Source organism: Amblyomma maculatum, chromosome 8 (assembly GCF_055883805.1).
Source record: "Amblyomma maculatum isolate TAMU_Amacu chromosome 8, ASM5588380v1, whole genome shotgun sequence".
NCBI lineage: Eukaryota > Metazoa > Arthropoda > Arachnida > Ixodida > Ixodidae > Amblyomma > Amblyomma maculatum.
This window is the reverse complement of record NC_139351.1, coordinates 71,714,443-71,731,683: the sequence shown is the minus strand read 5'-3', so window position 1 is coordinate 71,731,683 and position 17,241 is coordinate 71,714,443. Positions and strand designations below refer to the sequence as shown.

At 45.6% G+C, this 17,241-nt stretch overlaps 1 protein-coding gene across 2 annotated transcripts; it reads right to left on the bottom strand.

Moving 5' to 3' along the window:
- Positions 1-277: 277 nt before the first annotated feature.
- LOC146181476 (eukaryotic translation initiation factor 2D-like) lies at positions 278-17,085 on the bottom strand. Of its 2 annotated transcripts, XM_084576531.1 has the most exons (11): positions 16,821-17,085; positions 15,517-15,791; positions 13,292-13,584; positions 11,840-11,986; positions 8,980-9,168; positions 7,147-7,349; positions 5,733-5,822; positions 3,532-3,796; positions 1,823-1,903; positions 630-786; positions 278-593 (listed from the first exon to the last, which is right to left on the bottom strand). In XM_084576531.1, exons 1-10 carry the CDS (start codon positions 16,874-16,876, stop codon positions 676-678), a joined length of 1,710 nt encoding a protein of 569 aa, XP_084432657.1. In that variant the 5' UTR covers positions 16,877-17,085; the 3' UTR covers positions 278-593; positions 630-675. The 2 variants fall into 2 exon arrangements, with proteins under 2 accessions (XP_084432657.1, XP_084432656.1); XM_084576530.1 differs by having other exon boundaries at positions 278-786.
- Between the last annotated feature and the right edge of the window lie 156 nt (positions 17,086-17,241).

The following is a 17,241-nucleotide window of genomic DNA, read 5'->3' as shown; positions in this document are numbered from 1 at the left end:
CCGATGCCACATGAAGCATGTCAGTACAGACTCAGAGTGACACCTCTATTTTTCATCTATCATAAAACAAACACAAAAACAGAACACAGTGCTCAGAATGGGAGCCGGACATTCGTGTTACCCCTTCATTCTGAAACTCTTCGCTCATTTTCGTGGCTTCACATGCTGTCACTACTGCAGTTGCTCTATATTTGTTGCCAGATTTTGGCATCACCAAAGCAGCACACTGTTACATCTGAAGCCACACATGGTGAGCTGACTGCACTGCAATCTGATGCGGCCCAGGGCAGGTCAGTTCAGGTGCCCAAAAGCTGCTGGTGTTTTAAGGAGCTTTCTTTTCTCACTCCTTCAAAGAGATAAAATAATGGCACAGAAACTCCCACAAACTCTGGCCATGCCTCGTAGCCATGAAAAAGGGCTCATGCATGTTCAAAGCGTGCCCCTGTTATGCCGAGTCACAGATGTGCACATGCATCATGTGCTGTGACAATTCCCCTCCAGTTCTTTCAACTGGGTGTGGCGCTCCACGCAGCTTCGAAGATGATGGTGTTACACCGAGGAGACAGCCATGGCTGGTCGGCAGTGCAATGAAGGCCATGCGGACTTTTTTTTTCTGGCGAGTGAGAAAGGCCATGCGGACTTTTTTTTTCTGGCGAGTGAGACCAGTCTCAGAGCCTACTTCTTAGCACCTCCTTTTTTCTTCGCAACTGCATGTTCAAGACCCTTGAGGTACTTGCGTGGCACCCCGTATGACGGACCAGTCAACAGCCGCTCCAAGAAGATCACCTGTGACGGCAGGGCAAAGAATGCCATTGTCAGCCAATGTGTGTGGCATAGATTGCAGCATGGCACACTAGCTTGCTACCCCCGAAAAAGACTTTTTATAACTGTACTTCCTTTTCTGTAGCAGACTCATCAACCGTTTGCGCCACACATACGGACACTACAATTGGGGCTAGCAGGTCTTGCATAATTAACTTCTGTAGCACACTATTCAGGTATGGCCAGTAACTAAGGGGACACTTTGCCTCTTCGCGTTATTGTCGTGCCCCCTGCGTCGCTGCCCTCACCCAGAGTAGCTAATTATGTACCGAAGTTTAAGGGCTTAATCACCTATTCACACTTGTGAGTCACAAAGGGCATGTGACAGGCTGTCGCATGCGACCAGGGAGTCACTCAGCTCTACCAATGTGCACACTTGCAAATGCAACCCTCGGGCACCCTGCCGAATCAGTTTTATTGGAAACTGTACATCAAGTAGAGTAAAGCTAACTTCTGTTCACTTCAGTTGAGCTGCTGATTGGTTACCATTTTGTGAACAGCAGTTGCAAAGCTAGAGATTCAAGCAGTATTCAAATGGCTAGCGACTATCGCTTCTGGCCAATGCGACTACTTGTGACAGTTGCTTTTTGACCATAACGGTCGCACAGCCTCCGCGAGTCGCAAGTGTGGACATGCCTTAACAAGTGAGGACCCAAGCATAGCTTGCACTGCAATACTGGAAACTCCACGCACTGAAGAAGCTGGAAGTTAATGTAGTCTATATATAAAAGAGCGTTTGCATTTTTATGAGCAGGTGCGTGCGCAGAATGAAACTTAACTGCTCCCATGTATTAAGAATTTGGTACACATTAAGCAATGCAAGGTAGCCAAAATTAATCTGGAACCCTTGAGTAAGCACTACTGTGCATAAAACCACACCCTGGCGCATCAAAATTTATTTCCCAACAAACAAGTGCCACTGACTATTCTTCCCATGTAGCTAACTAGTATTTGTCGCACAGGGAAAAGGGACAGCAGCTCTCCAACAATGGGAACATACCTGATTTCCCTGAACCAGCAGCTGTTGCTTGCCAGTGGCTAGTGGGGTCACGGATACGCTGGCTGCTACGCCCACTTGCACCTGCATGCCACCAACAGCTCACGCTTGTAAGACTATGCTAAAAGGAAAAACTATGCTAAAAACTATGCTATCAAAAACTACGCTAAAAGGGAACAGATGCATGCACAACACTAGCAGCATGCGTAACAATATATATTTGACAGTGGGCACTGCTGCATAACTCGGTGAGATCACTGCACCTGGCCTGGTCAGAAACTCTCTCATATTCTCTAGAATTTCTTTCAAATGAGCCCCACCCATGTTCATGTCCAGTCTGCACAGTGAAGGCCACATATCTTGAAGTTAAAATATTTTAAAGGGACACTAAAGACACCCAATTATGCTATCAAAATCTAATAAACGGCATTTGGTGACACTGTCGCTGAATATCCGGCAGCAAAAAATCGAATTATTGCTGAGATATTGCGATAAGAAGTTGAGGTTTTTTTTTGTTCCCGCCGGTCGAATTCAACTACTGTTTTCTCCTACTACGTAGTAGGGTAGGATGACGCACACTATGACGCAAGAGGAGACTTCGTGATTGCTGGCGCCTGGGGAGCGGAGAATGAGAAATGCTTCGCAGGTGCATGCTGAGTCATGATCTTCATTTGATACGCACTTATGGTAGGCGCATCTGCTGCTCCGAGCTCGTATTTCAGGCCCTGCAGGCCCAAACCAAACTATCTGAGCCCGCACGAAGTGCCTGAGCCGGAACATAATCGAAACTGAAGTGGACGCCTGTAGCGCCGTGTTAGCTGAGAGACTAGCGGCATCTACCGACAAGTGGACGAAATGAGTATATTTTTATGTTTGCCTTGCAACATTTACGTTGTCTTTTCGCCGTCGTTAACGCGTGATAAAAGCATGTTATCATATTCGAGACAAAACCGACTACAGCATTCAAACGGTCAATGTAATTCGCATTTGTCAGCCTCGGCCGTTTCGACTGTGGCGGCGATACCTGTTTTCCTGTTCTTCCTCTTTACTACCTTATAACAGCTCTGTTTTCAGTAAGAGTGGCTTTTTTGTAACCAAGAACTGGCATTCTGTCGATGCAAGTCCATTTCATTTTTCTCTTTAGTGTCCCTTTAAATGTGAGGCTCTGTGCACAAGTTCAGTATGCACTGTTCGACACTATACATACTAGAGCATGAAGAAACCGGAGTTTCTTGTGCCACTCATGGTTCTAATCCCTAATTATTATTACTTGGAGATGGGACACTTTGATTCTTAAGACAAGTGAATCTAATCCTAATGAGAGCAGTCAGCACACAAGGCAATATTTCAAGTTAACACTTGACAAGTTATAACTTGTTCAAGACTGCTCCACAACCTAGGCACACCTTTCTCTTCTGCAGCACACAAGTTGCAAAGCATTGCTTCACTTTTATCAGTTTTTCCCAGCAACTAGTTTTCATTTCAAGCTTTACAAACTTTAGCAAGCTTCCAATGGTCAAGCGCCCCAATATGATGAAGCAACCAGTCAACAAGAAGCCGGTATAGAGGGTACACATGCTTGATATCAGCAGTACAAAGTTTATCAACAGAAGAAACAGGATGCACTTCATACAACATCTAGTGCAGCAGAGTACAATGGGGTTGCAGGTCAAATGTGATGGCGGCCGACTCGACAGACTGGCAAAGCTCACCTCGTGGGCAAACTGCGAAACATCGATGCCGTATGCCTCGAGTCCCTCGACCAGGGTCACCTTCTTGTTGCCCGTCCGCTGGGCGACTGTGAATGAAATGGGCGGCAGAGCGCCGCGGTGGACGACGGGCGTCCCACCCCCCGCGGGCGTCACCTCGTGTGCAGGCTGCATACGCGACAGCACCCGGTTGAAGAGCTCTTCCCAGCTAAGCCGCTCCGCACAGCAGGCCGCCACGTCACTGAGGTGGGGGTCCATGCACACCAGACTGCACAGCATATGGGGTCGGTGTTAGCAGAGTTTGTTGAGCTCTTCTGTTGCGCAGGCACCCCCCTCCCCCGCTATGATGCAGGTGTAGCAGGGGGTGGCAGAAAGCTAAGTGGGCAACAAAACTGCACACTTCGTCAGGATAAGGGTGGCAGCAGCGGGCACAGCACCGGTTAATATGGGCGGACATGTTAAAGGTCATTGCCCTGAGGTGGACATAGACTGACAACGATGATGATGATGATGAGTTCAGACACTGCTTTTAGGATTATGATTCTTGCAAGTAAGCACATACGCCTGTAGGTGATAAAAGTGCATGAACCACAGCAGCTGACGGAGGTCCATCAACCGCTGTGCTCAGAGTATAGGTCCACTTGCCTGCAACAGCTTACTGGTTCTGAAGCAACAAAAACTCACACAAGTGCTTTAGGTGTAATGGCCTTCGGCTCTAACTGCCATAATTTTGGCATCACCTTTCCAGCCCATTTCTGTGAAACATGCGCCTGTTCGTCTCCTGCAGAAAAACGGTGGACACGCTATGCATTGAAGCCAGGCTGCTTCCTAAGCTGCTGTGCTGCCAGGTTACATTACCACTCTACGTTGCAATCAAACCAGGCAGGTGCGGCTACAATGGAACCTTGCCAATTTAATGCCGGTTAATATGAAAATCTAGATATCTGGATTTGGCCAACGCCCAAATATGTTTATGGAGTCTATGCTTTTTGCCTAAGTTGCTGTTAGCCTTACGCTGCTTTCATCTGAACTGCATCCCAGTTGGGATCCATGTCGAAGTATGACCGAAATCGCGTGCAACGAGCAAATAGCTTTCCTTATACCTGAACTCCATGGTGCAGTGTCACCTACAAACCTGTGTTGGGCGTAAAGCAGAATTCATGATGAAGACTGGGGAGCACCGTCATTGAAAATCAGTCCAGCTCTAACAGTTTCAGACGGCGTCGAACGGCTGTGCATGCGCTCCATCGGATCACAGCTATGGACTATTTGCAGCTAATTTGCACGTTGATAGTCTTTTTCCTATAGTGTCCCGCTATTTTGACACCAGCATATGCTTACCTCACTTCCGCACTCATAGTTTTTTCATCGCTTCTGCGTGTCAAGACTGCACGCCCGACTTTGGGTGTCAGTCTGTGTGGCACAGCCTCCTTGCACGCAAAAACTTTGCTTGTGAGAGGAGGGTCCACTGCTATCACGTCCCACTCCAAAAGCGGGCATGCAGGTGTCTGGCATTTTGGATGACAATACTTGTGATGATGAATTTTCATCACACACGGGGGACTTTGGCCAACAAGTACCATGGCATAGGCATTTTTTCTGCAATCAAGCTGGGGTCACTCATTTTCAGAGTGTTTAACCCAAGCGAACCTGAGCACGTGGTCAGGGAAGAGCTTGCATCCGCTGTATCACCCTTGGCTACCTGATGGCACTAGGGATCGAGCTTCACACCTCCTGCATGCGAAGCGGATGCTCAAACCTCTAGACTGCACTCTTACCATATTGGAGTACTCCTGCATTTAACTTCCTGATATAGTGGACAGGGTAAGCTTTTGACTTAACTGAATAAAACAGCCTTTGCTGCACAGTTTTCACCTCAGGAGAAGACTACTGCCCAGGTTGTCACTGAACAAATTTACTATGATACATATATAGGTTTTGGATGTTTCTTCGAGGCCAATGATTAATTCGGGCCTTTAGATAATTCGGAGTTTTTGTCCAATCTTTAAATGTGCAGACCAACGAGATCTTGCTGCATAAATGCATTGGCCTAGAGTAGTTATCACTACTTGGGGTCCCACCTACACAAGACAGAGCAAGTGAAGGCAGGCCAGTAGCCTGCAGCGCATACACCAAGAATGGAAGCACACAAGGTTCTGTGCACACGACCAATGGCTCCTCGTCGCCCCTTCCCCCGCACTCACCTCTTGTCCTGTGGATCCTGCAGCTCGTTTTCCTTTACGTAGCTGCGGACAACAGCTCGCACCTCATCCAGTCCCAAGGCACGCCCTTTACTGTACAGGTGGAAAAGAACAATAAACCACAACATCATGAAAGCTTAAGACAGTTCAGTCATTCTTGCAAGGAACGTAAGGAAACCTCGCAGCAAGAAACGGAACATACTTCCCAACTTTTTTCTCTCTACCAAGGTCAAGAGGGTTAGCTATGGCACAACGATAGGTATGAGATCCAATATTGTAAATGTCGAGGCTATGCATTCCCCTTAGAGATGAGGCAACACTATTACTAGAGCACAGGCTACTCCTTGTCCATTGCACAATTCTCCCAAGAAGTCTCGGCTGCGTAGGAGCCACCACCGAAACAGGGATCTGCCTTTAAATACTTCTAAGGTGTCTTTATTGCACCTAATGAAGAATTCTTAGTTGCACACTGTTAAAAATTTAATATGTCACTTCCATCAAGACGACTTCACAGCACAACACTAGAATGCTCCCACTGTCTTGGAGAGAAGGGCACCTCGGCTTGTCCTGACAAAGGTTTGGATCACCTGCTACCCCTTCATAGGGATGGCTGTGTCTGTGCGTGACAATGTGTGGGTCAGCGCTGATGCAGATAGGGAATAATTTCTCCTTGAAGGTCAATCGGTAGACATCTAACAATTCTGGAGCACCGTACTTACATGACCAATGGCTGCCTTTTCAACTTTGAAAATCTGAAGATGGGTGGACGGGGGTCGACTCATAATCAAAACCAAAGCATGGTACTGTCAACGTCTTCTCTCTCTTTTTTTTTTTTTCATTTGATTTTGGGGGTCGACTTACATTCAAGCCGGCTTACAATAGTAAAAATACGCTAGTGTGATCAAGCTTCAATGCTCTCTGACCAGCGTCTTTTTAAGTGCAGTTGAAAATAAACCCCATTCATTCTTTCTAAAAGTATTTCCCTCATTTCGTCAAAGAGTAAGCATACACTTGTGACAATAATGAAAATTGCACTGCGTTATGTTTCGTTCCAAAAAGGCCTGAGGGATCCAAGTGCGTGCAATGCTCGCACCGCACCAGTTTGCCCACACAGCTCCCAGCATGCTAAGTGACAAAACGAAGGGGGGCACAACAGACACAAAAATAAAAACCACACTGCCCACTAAGAGCACTTTGTAAGGGTCTCTTTTAAGTAGTAGTTTGCATAATCACCTTTCAGATACTGTGGTGCTTGTCATAGCTTACCATAAAGTTACAAGGCACAAGTCAGACTGCAAGGTTTGTTCGCACAGTCACAGATGTCACTGCGCTATAAACTCTAATTCATCTGACTCGCGCATGACTTTTCCATGACAACGTATTAGTCTCCGGTTGTTTGGTTGGTTGGGGTCCCCACCTGCGTCCCGGAAAAAGAGGCAGCACGGCAGCAGTGACGGTGCGCAGCTCCCGAATGGTGGGGAAGCGGTAGCCAGTAGCCTCGGGTGGCTCTGCTGGTGGCAGGTCCATGTGGCAGATGCCGCGCAGTCGCGGGTGTTCCCTGCGGACCGACACAATGCTCTGGACACCGGGACTGGTCTCCTTCAGTGACAGCACACCTTCCTGGGGAGCAAGGGCACCACATATAATGAGGCCCATTTCTCGCCAGGATGGCACGCCCGTTACATTTTTTAACCACCACGCATCAAGCAAAAGGTAACCTGCTAACAGCAAAGCACTGATGCACCATGTAAGGCGTCATGACACAAGAAGGCATCACATAACAATATACAATTATGAAATTATGATATGTGGCAGGACATTGCATTATCAGCTTGACATGTGACGCTTTACATGCATATGCCAACTTGTGATGTTACGTAAGGTTATGCGATATTGTACCATTAGTTAGATATAGAGGAGTTTTAAAAAGATGCTGAAAAGCTCAAGGCTTATATTAAGGCTGTACACATATCAGGGTTGCTGAGAATTTGTAGCCTGGTCTATGCTACTTTATTTTCTTCTCCTAAGATAATTAGCCACTAAAGAATAAAGAGCTAATTTTTTAACATGACAAAGTTACAGGCCCTGTTCTCCAGAAAATATGGCGTCGACGTCGTCAGTGAAAAATGATGGACGTGGCTCTGGAGGGTGGTAACTGGCAGCTGACATGGCCAAGAACTGAGTGGTCATAGGCAGGATATGACAGGCATTGAGCGAGAAATACGTGTCAGCAGCTGGTACCTTTGTTTACGAAGACAATCTACAACTTCCGCACTGACACTCTGTTCCTGGAAGCAGTAATTAAGGTTAACTAATTAGCCCTTAACAATGAATAAATTTCTGAGCAAAAAAAAAATACTGCACACTAAGCCACGCTACTTTCAATAGCTCTAGGCTGGTTTCACAGTGCTAGCACACTGATTGCTTGGTAACATTTAGCTGCGGCACCTGGTAATGTTTATGTCCCATCATAAACTTACCTATACTCCGTTCCATATATCAGGTGCAACGCAGCGAAAGCTACACAAGTAATCGCAAGAAAAAAAAAAGGAAGCGGATCACTACGCGCTCGTTTTGTGGCCGAGCGGTTTCTGCAGAAACAAGCTCTATTATGAGCATACACGTTTTCAATAACTTGCTTCGCATGCCTGAACACCTTCGAAGTGCGGATCATATAAAAAAATCCGCTGCGAAAAGGCAGTTGAGGTCGCTGCGTTGCGCAGCGCGGAGGGCACAGCTGGCAGAGTTGCGGGGCAACGAAAACGCGACACGAACGAAAACGACAAACAAAACACACAAATTCACCGAATCTGATCCTTTCTCCCTAAAAAAGGTGCTTTTTATGACGTTGATGGCAAATGTAAGACGTATTAAGCTTGCAGACAAAGCAACTATTATTTCCTCTCGTCAAGAGCAGGCACTATTTTTTATCGCAGATGCGGAGAGCGCAAACAAGAGCTCTAGCTTTGGCAGCGTTGCACTTGATGTACGAAACAGAGCATATATCTTAACGGAGTATATATTTTAAAGATATTGGTGCTGAGATTTAATATGTAGTCCCATCATTTCAAGGCACTGACATGGTGCTAGGTTTCATTACAACTGGCTAAAACAGCCATTAACCAGTAAGCATTAAGGCACTTGAATCTGAAGCAAGTCTGAATCAAAGTCTCAACTTGGGTGTCAGCAAAGGGATTGGAATTTTGGCAGAATGCAGTGCAGCTACTGTCAGCGTAGGGATTGTGCTCACAGCCTGCAGGTGAGCCAGGTAGGTGGACAGCTTCTTGTACGAGGTGCGTCGGATGTCAAGCTGCCGGCCTGGTGGACACCGTGGCAGGACGTGGCCGCTATAGAGGCTGCTGGCCAGCAGGGGCAGCGCCAGCTTGGCTCGCAATGCTGATAGCACGCAGCTCTCCAAAAGGGCATCCATTGTGGCTGTCTGCACACACACACACACCACCTTGAAGGCCACACGTGCAAGTAGTATGTGACACCCTCCCTACCGCTACCCAAAATGAAAACAGCACAGACAAAGTCAAATAATATGAGCGGGAACTGTGAGGATAGCATCTGTTCCACACTTCCGGAGCTGAACTGGTGCCTGTCTTTTGGACAAGCATTCTGCTGCTGTCCTCCCCTTCTAAATGGTGGAATGTGTGCCGTCATTTTGAAAGGTGAATTTTTCTAAACACTAATGCAGACAGACTGAATTTCGAAGAGGTGACAAAATAATAAGACATTTTTGCTCAATTATCTGAAATTACCTGCTGTAAGGTGAGAAAATCCATGTCCCCTTGAGCATGTTTCGTATCCCTTCTAATCATACAAAAGGCAAATTGGTGACTGCAGTAGAATCTCAGAATCGCAGTGATATTGTAGCGTGTGCAACAGCAGCCGCTAGGCGGCTGCTCATCGAGAGTCTCGTGCGTGGACTCGAAGAAGTAGCCCCGTGGCGTTCGATGAGAAGAAGCTGAAGTAAGCTGCCGTCTCTCGGTGCTCCGGACCTGCTCTCCTGCGCCTGCTAGGTCAACCCCCCATTAAAACCCAACCTTCTGGTTATGGGCATAAACGGCTACGTGACAATATGAAGCCAGCTGATATGAACTTCAGAATGAATCAGCACCAAACAGGTCTTAGTGCATGATCAGGAGACAATCAGCTTTACTTATATCAATGCATGCTCTACCCCTTGGCCTGCTAATGCATGTGCCAAAAATGAATTTGTAATATTCTCTGACCAAGGTGCATTGAATATACAATGTCTTGAGCTTTAGATGTTTGCAACACACTCCTACACCACTACAAAAGATATGAACGAGCAAGCCACAACTGCATCCTCGAGCACTACGCACAGCCCATGCAACCCCGATGCCGCCATTGCTAGTCGTGTGGTCCGTAATGCGAACAGTGAGTGGCAGCGTGCAGGCTGCACATTGCTAATGTTACTGGGTTATGGGTTATCAGCTGGGTTATGCAGTCACAAGTAGCAACTTGTAGCTGCGTGGCCCTAAATAAATCCTACTAGCTATAAGTAGTTCTGTGAGAAGGAATTTTGTGTTTCCACATATCGATTTTTTTTCGTTTTGGATGGTAAACACTTTCGAATCACATTAATTTTTTGTTTTTTTACAACTTTGTGAGATTCGTATCATCGATTTCTACCATATTGTGGCCAAGACTGAAGACAGAGGGTGGAAAACACTAACGTTATGCTGAGTCCACGATGGACACTATTATTTTGCACATTAATCTGCATTGACACATGTGATGGTAGATCATGACATGTCTACATGAGAACACAAGTCACTTGAGGCCTTATCCACTCTAGTTTCATTTCTGTTGGCAAGCACAAACTTTATCCCATCATACTGCAGCTTTGCAATGTGCACTGAGAGATCCACATCTGAAATAAAATTGACAGAGGCCCTCAAAACTCAAAACTAGGGGTGAGCAAATATTTGAAAATTTGAATATGAATAGAATATGTTTGTTCAACTTGAAAAATTGACGTTTGGAATCTTCCAAACATTCGAAAGCTACCGAATACATCAAAAATTTTCGAATTCACCGAGTTTCACCTTACTGCACGCTTCACCGCAATACTCGAGAGAGTGGTCTATACGGTGAAGCATCCTAAAAACGCGGCAGGGACATTTTCTGAACAGGGACCACTGTTACCGCATCGCACCGAGAAAGGGTAGCGCAAGCCTTCCTGACAGTGTGCGCAACTGATGCACTTGATGAAATTGGGAAAAAACGTCGCTTTCACTTGGATTTCATGTTAAATGCAGACAGCCAACATGTATGAAAAAGACGGTTTACAGACCCTGTATGAAATTTATACTGGATTTTTCAGTAGGGTATACACTTCTGTGTGTTTCTGGTTAAGTTTTGTTTGCAAATACTATGTGTCATCCAAAATAAACAGGATGAACAATGCTTGCAACTCCTTAATTTCCGTTTGTCTTGGCTGATCAGATATGCAAATTTGACATCTGAAGGCTTTCTTTCTCTCCCATATTATGATTCTTCCATTTGTATTTGAAAACTTTGTATTTGTATTTGAAATATTCCTACACCCCTGCCCAAAAACCTAAAAACAACATCTGCAGAGAAACTAACACAGGTTGAAACACTGATTTTTCCACACACCGAGAAGTGCTTGGCCATCCTCACCAGTGCTGGTGCATTAAAAGCTACAAAGCAAGAACATGCAGATGGGTAAACATTCTAATAGCAGAAGAATGAGCAGATGAGATGGCGTGCAAGCAGGAGTGCCTTAGCTGGCGGCACCTAGTGGCATGAAATGAAAATTCCTCGCAATGCACTTTGCCATGGGAGCAACAGCAGCTGGAATGAAAACTAGGTATATACATGTCCGTGAGGGCTCAGGACAATTATCTGCTTCAAGAAAAAAAGTGAAATTTTACAGACATTACAAGCACCTGGGGACAGGGGACAGTTGCCACTTTAGCCACATTGCATAACTCTGAAACAGAGAGGAATTGTCTATCCATACTGGATGCATTATGTCACTCCTGTGCTCTGCTATAGTCCTGTATGGTGCATTCTCGGCTCAGTGACAGGAAGAAGCGTAGTATGCAACTAACCGTCTCTTCTGGCTGCTGCTGCTGCTCCTCCTCCTTGGTTTCCTCTTGCTCTTCTGCAGGAGGTGGTGGCTCTTCGGTGGGTGCGGATGGGTGCTGTTCATCTGCATCTGAGGGACTTTCTTCTGTTTTGTTGTCAGCCTCCTGCAACTGGAAGTAGTAAGCAGGGTTAAAGGAATGGGGAACAGGCCACCAACGAACTTTATCGCATAATGCGGGGTTAAGTTGTTAAGTTGTTGGACACCAGAATGAATCACTTATGCATGAACGCAGCAGTTTGGACCAAGACCCTTTACCTAAGCATTTCACCCCCAAAGAGCTAAGCAGCAGTGGAAACCTTGCACAATTACAAAACAGATGGAGACCTTCTAAAGAAAATCAGCAATATAATCATTCCTCTGCCATTTTAATTCACTATAACGCTAAAGCCAGTCTGCTTCAAGAACAGAAATCATAACAAGTCAAAACGCAACGATTATATCTTAGTTTTTCATCCCTCACGTGACTTAGACTTGACTTCGACATCACATCATGGCTCGGCTGTTGCAACCGAAATCTAAACAGGCAAGAAAAAACAAAATCAGTTATAAATTATTTAGTGGCCAGAGGCAAAAACCACTTGGTGATTGATATAGTGATGTGTTTCACATCATTAACAAGAAAATAAATACAACCCAAATTTGGTGCCTACACTGATGTGCCAATATTTTATTATAAGAAAAACCATGTCCTCATTTAAATATGGCAGGCTGGCATTCAAGCTACTGCACCTCAGCAGATCGCCACTGGCATTTCCGTCACAGCAGATTTGGAGTACCAGGCAAAAGTGAAAGACAGCAGGTTCATACACTGTCAGAAAGAACCCAGGTGGCACAAACAATTGTCCCAATAATGATACTATGTTGGCAATATACTGGCCCTAAGTTGTGTTGGACACTGGCAAGGAAGTACCAATATTGGCCCAGCAGTTCATGCTACTTGGGAAGCCATTACTAGCTACCCTTTCTTTGCCTTCGAAGGGGAAAAGAAGCCTATAGGTTCTTCAAACACATATTTGAAGAGAAGTTTAGTTTCGGTTAAATGGTGCAGTCATGGCGAACATGTAGGGCTTCTGAACAAAAGTCAGCCACCCCATTCTCCTGTACTCACTGTCTAGATCTCTGCAAAATGGACACAAATTAGGACAGGTTGAGCTTGCCGCTGGTTACGTTGGTCCAACTCGCCACAATGGGTGGGACTCATTGCTATGGGACGTATACAGGTGACATCACGGGTGCCATTTTGTGGTGCAGAGCTAAGCTCCAGCAGTGCACGCCGAAGCAGGTAATAATAAACCAATTAGGTATACACTTGCCATCTTTCACCCTGCTTCATGCACTACAACAAGGCTGCCACTGTGACATAGGTGCACACTCCCTATAGCAGCGAAAGGCTTGACCGGAAGGCAGGACAGACCTGTGGCTGCTGCTGGCTATCCTCATCTTCCTCGTCAGAGTCACCTTCGAGTTCGGGTGGCGGCCGCTTGCCACCATGCACCCAGAGCTGGTCCCCCAGGACGTGGGTGATGGCCACGGCCTTGCCAGCCCGTGGCTCAGTCATCAGGGCTTGAGGACTCTGGAGTAGGCGGCCCACGGCCACAGCAACCCTGCCAGCCCTCGCCACTCGGATGGCTACCGCATCGCCTGGCTGAGCCCCTGACAGGCGTTCACTGTAGCTAACCAGCCCTGGAGCCATAAAGTCTGCACCACCTACCAGATGGGATGGGGTGTTGGGGGAAGATTTGTGAGCAATTCTTGAATGGGACAGTTCTGCTTGCACAATGGATTTCCTGAACGTTTTTCATAAAAATAAATCTAATAATAAATATCTCTACAAACAAACAAAAAGCTAATCATACAGAGAAGATAATCATTGCCCTCCAAGCTCAGTTAATCTTTTCAGGTAATGCCCATTATTAAAATTAAAAAAAAAAAAATGATTTTTTTTCTGTCTAAAAAACTAAACAACATATTAGGGTCTTTTAAGAATACAATGTAAGATGCCCACTGTTATCTTATGACCGGCATCAATAAAACTGTGTACAAAGCCGCATATTGGTTGAAAGTAGCAGTGCTGAAATATAAAGATTTTCCAAATAAACATCAAATGGACTGCGGAATCACCCATATTTTTTTAATATGCAAATGACACTAGAAACGCAAAAGAAAATGTTATTGTTATTGGTGATAATATAATCCTGCATGCAAACAGTGAAGAGCATGCTATCAAAGCTCACTTTTTTTGAGAAACATTATTTAGTGAAATGACCCAACCCGTGGTGCTCGCGTACCATATGTTGGGGCAGTGACATACATCAAATCACGAGAGTATTCTGGTGGTCGCTGCTACGTCACGTTAAGCGACGAGGATATGAAACGCCAACATGAACAATGTTACCCACTTAATTACTACTTCTGCAATTGGTACTCTAATTACATAAATATTCCTTAGCATACACTCGTAAGGCACTACTTTACAAGACCACACAACATACATATAAACTTCTGCTTGTACCTACACCATAAAAGTGTGCTTCCGTGGTTTAGTCGGTAAAGTGCCTAGCTGAAGACCAACAAGTCGCGTGCTCGAAGCCTGCCTAGACTTAGCGGAAATTCTTATGTAAAATCATTTAAATTACAAAGTTAAGTCATTTGGAACATGCAACAACCTTCAATGCACATTAAAGGTCCTCTTTTAAGTTACTTTTATTTTAGACATCAACGCGTGATATGGGTATTTCAACACAGAACCTCCTCTTCGATGAACGGCAGCTTTGAAGCCAATGCTTTAAAATGCAGCACAGTTGCAATAAGAAGGGTACCAATTTTGCATGAAACGATGAAATTGCTGCTGTGAGTGGTACACTATCGAAAAAATCTACAAGTTATCTTTTCACACAATTAACAACCTGAAAGGGTTATGTCGACTCATAGGATGGGAATCTCACATCTGGGTATTTCAAGCGTGCCTTCTAGGTGTTACAAGATATCAAGGGCTGTACAATGCAACTGTGTAGAAGCTGTTTACCAGACATTAAACATTGAGCTTCAGATCCCAAATGCTGAGAATACTTACTGCCATGTTATAAACTCAGTAGGATACCCATGCAAATGTCCTGGAAGGCATGTTACATGAGAATATGAGAAACTTTGATGAGAAAGAGGAGAAAAGAAGAAAAAAAAATAAATTCTGGCACCTGCATGAGAGTCAAACTTCAGTTGGGACCAGGTGCGTTGGTTTAAATTAAAGGTCTTCCGAGTAGTAGCTGAGCTACAGAGGTAATTGGGCTTAGTTTTGCTCAATGTCTCAAAAATCCACACAGCATCCTCCTGTCATCTGTGCGCCGCACAGTCTGCAATGTATAAATGACAGTCTATGCAGCACAGTGGAACAGCACAACAGAGTGCAACCACCAAAGTAAAATGAAGTCCCAAACTACAGTGGTACCAGTGAACCCAATGTGGTCATAATCTATCCAGTGCTACCCCACTATGGCATCCCTCAAAGATTACTGTGTGGCTTGGAGACATATATTACAAAGGCCAGAATGAATGTATTAAAATAACAGTGCCCAGCCTACACCACTTGCATGCACAACAGGCTGGCTTGCGGACGAACGACTACGCTGACCTAACACTCACCAGCCAGCCGTTCAATCACGTTTTCCCATGTACACAGGTACGGTAGTAAGGAAGGCAGTCGCCATAGCGTGTATACAGTTGGCATAAGGCGGCCCCCGCTTTGCTCAAAGAAGATGGGCTCTGTGTCAAGGCTGTAGGCTACGACGGCCTCTCCCCCATGGCAGAGGAGACGCAGCTGGAACAGCTCTCCACCACGTCCCATGGGGCATACCAAGTCCAACTGACTTGCACTGAGACGAGGGTACTGCGTTTCCAGTTGAGCACGAAGGCGCTTTCTGCGTTGAGGAAGAAAGGAGCACTTGAGCTTGTGATAGAGGCAGATTGGCCCTCGCTGACAGTGCGAGCAATGCTCAGTACTGCTCAGTACTGTGCGTGCATCCTGCAGTACAGTGCAAGCCCTTTAATCAACCTAAAGATAAAGACAGCATAGGGAAAATTTAGCCTGTGAGTGGCAAGGCACCATATTGATCGGACTGATGTTGCCACAGTGAAACATTACTACATTGCGTCTGTCTCTCTGAGCTAATCCACAACAGCCTCAACATTAATGCGCGATGGCACCATGACAATTGAGATCACATGCCGGTTTCTAGCCTTCCACTGTCCTGAGTGCGGCTGCTTTATAATTCCTTGAGTGCATGACGCTTGAATAACATGCTATTATTTGGACCAGGCCGGTAATAGCAACTATAGGAATGGTTAGCAAAAGCAAACCATGTGTTATTAAACCATACACTTCCCTCTTAATAGAGGCATCTTTTGCCTTTTTTTTTTTTTTCCTGGACCAAGCAGAAATGAGGCAGACTAGTTGAAGTGGTTTTTCACATGCTTTATATTTTGTTCTAGGGCCAGTGAGATATGGTACAGACAAAATGAAATACTAGAGCAAATGCTATCCTTTGCCTCTCGAGCTTTTGCCAATGCCTTTGAAACTTGAGAAATTGGACTTGTCTGCTCACCGAGGGCCACTCGAACGCTGTGGACAAGCTTGCTCACCTGTGTGCAAGCTAGGCTAGAGTGGCAACTAGACTTTCTCAAAGTTTGCTGAAAGCATTAGGCCAGTGCACATCAAAGAAACAGTAGCGGAACGCACTGCAGCCCCTACAATTGGAGTTTTTGGTAATGTGCGCCCATAAACGTAAAAACATAGAAAAGCAGGAGTCAATAAATAAGTCAGTATAAAAGCAGCTATCAATCCGCTTGTTATTTCATCGAATTACGAAGTCCGCGGCAATTTTTCGGGCGGCTGTAAAAAAGCAGCGACATTGTGGTAATGCAAATAAGTAACGTAAAAAGATACCGACCGATCAGTATTCCTAAGCCGTACGTTGGACTTGATCTTGAACGGTTTTATGAACATTTTCGAGCTGTGTGCGTGGACTTCGTCCGAGAGGTCAGAGCCGGTTCTGTCACGTCAGCGCCGAGCCAGAATCTCTGTTGGTTGCCTGCTCCTCAAAAAAAGGCTACACGCTGATGCCAAGATTACATGCACATTCGCTGGTCACAAACTTTTGCGCCACTCCAACTCAGCTACCCGCACAACTTCCTCGTGGAACAAGCACCGTTGTAGAGAGTGGCAAACAGCAGCACCGCAGCACCAGCCGGCTGCGGCCGTCTCACCGACTCGCCTCGTGGGCATGACCTGGCTAATGTGTAATGTTTTCCACCATTTTCAACATTGTAACTTATATAACCGCCATGATTATAACTGGACTAGGTGTGAAG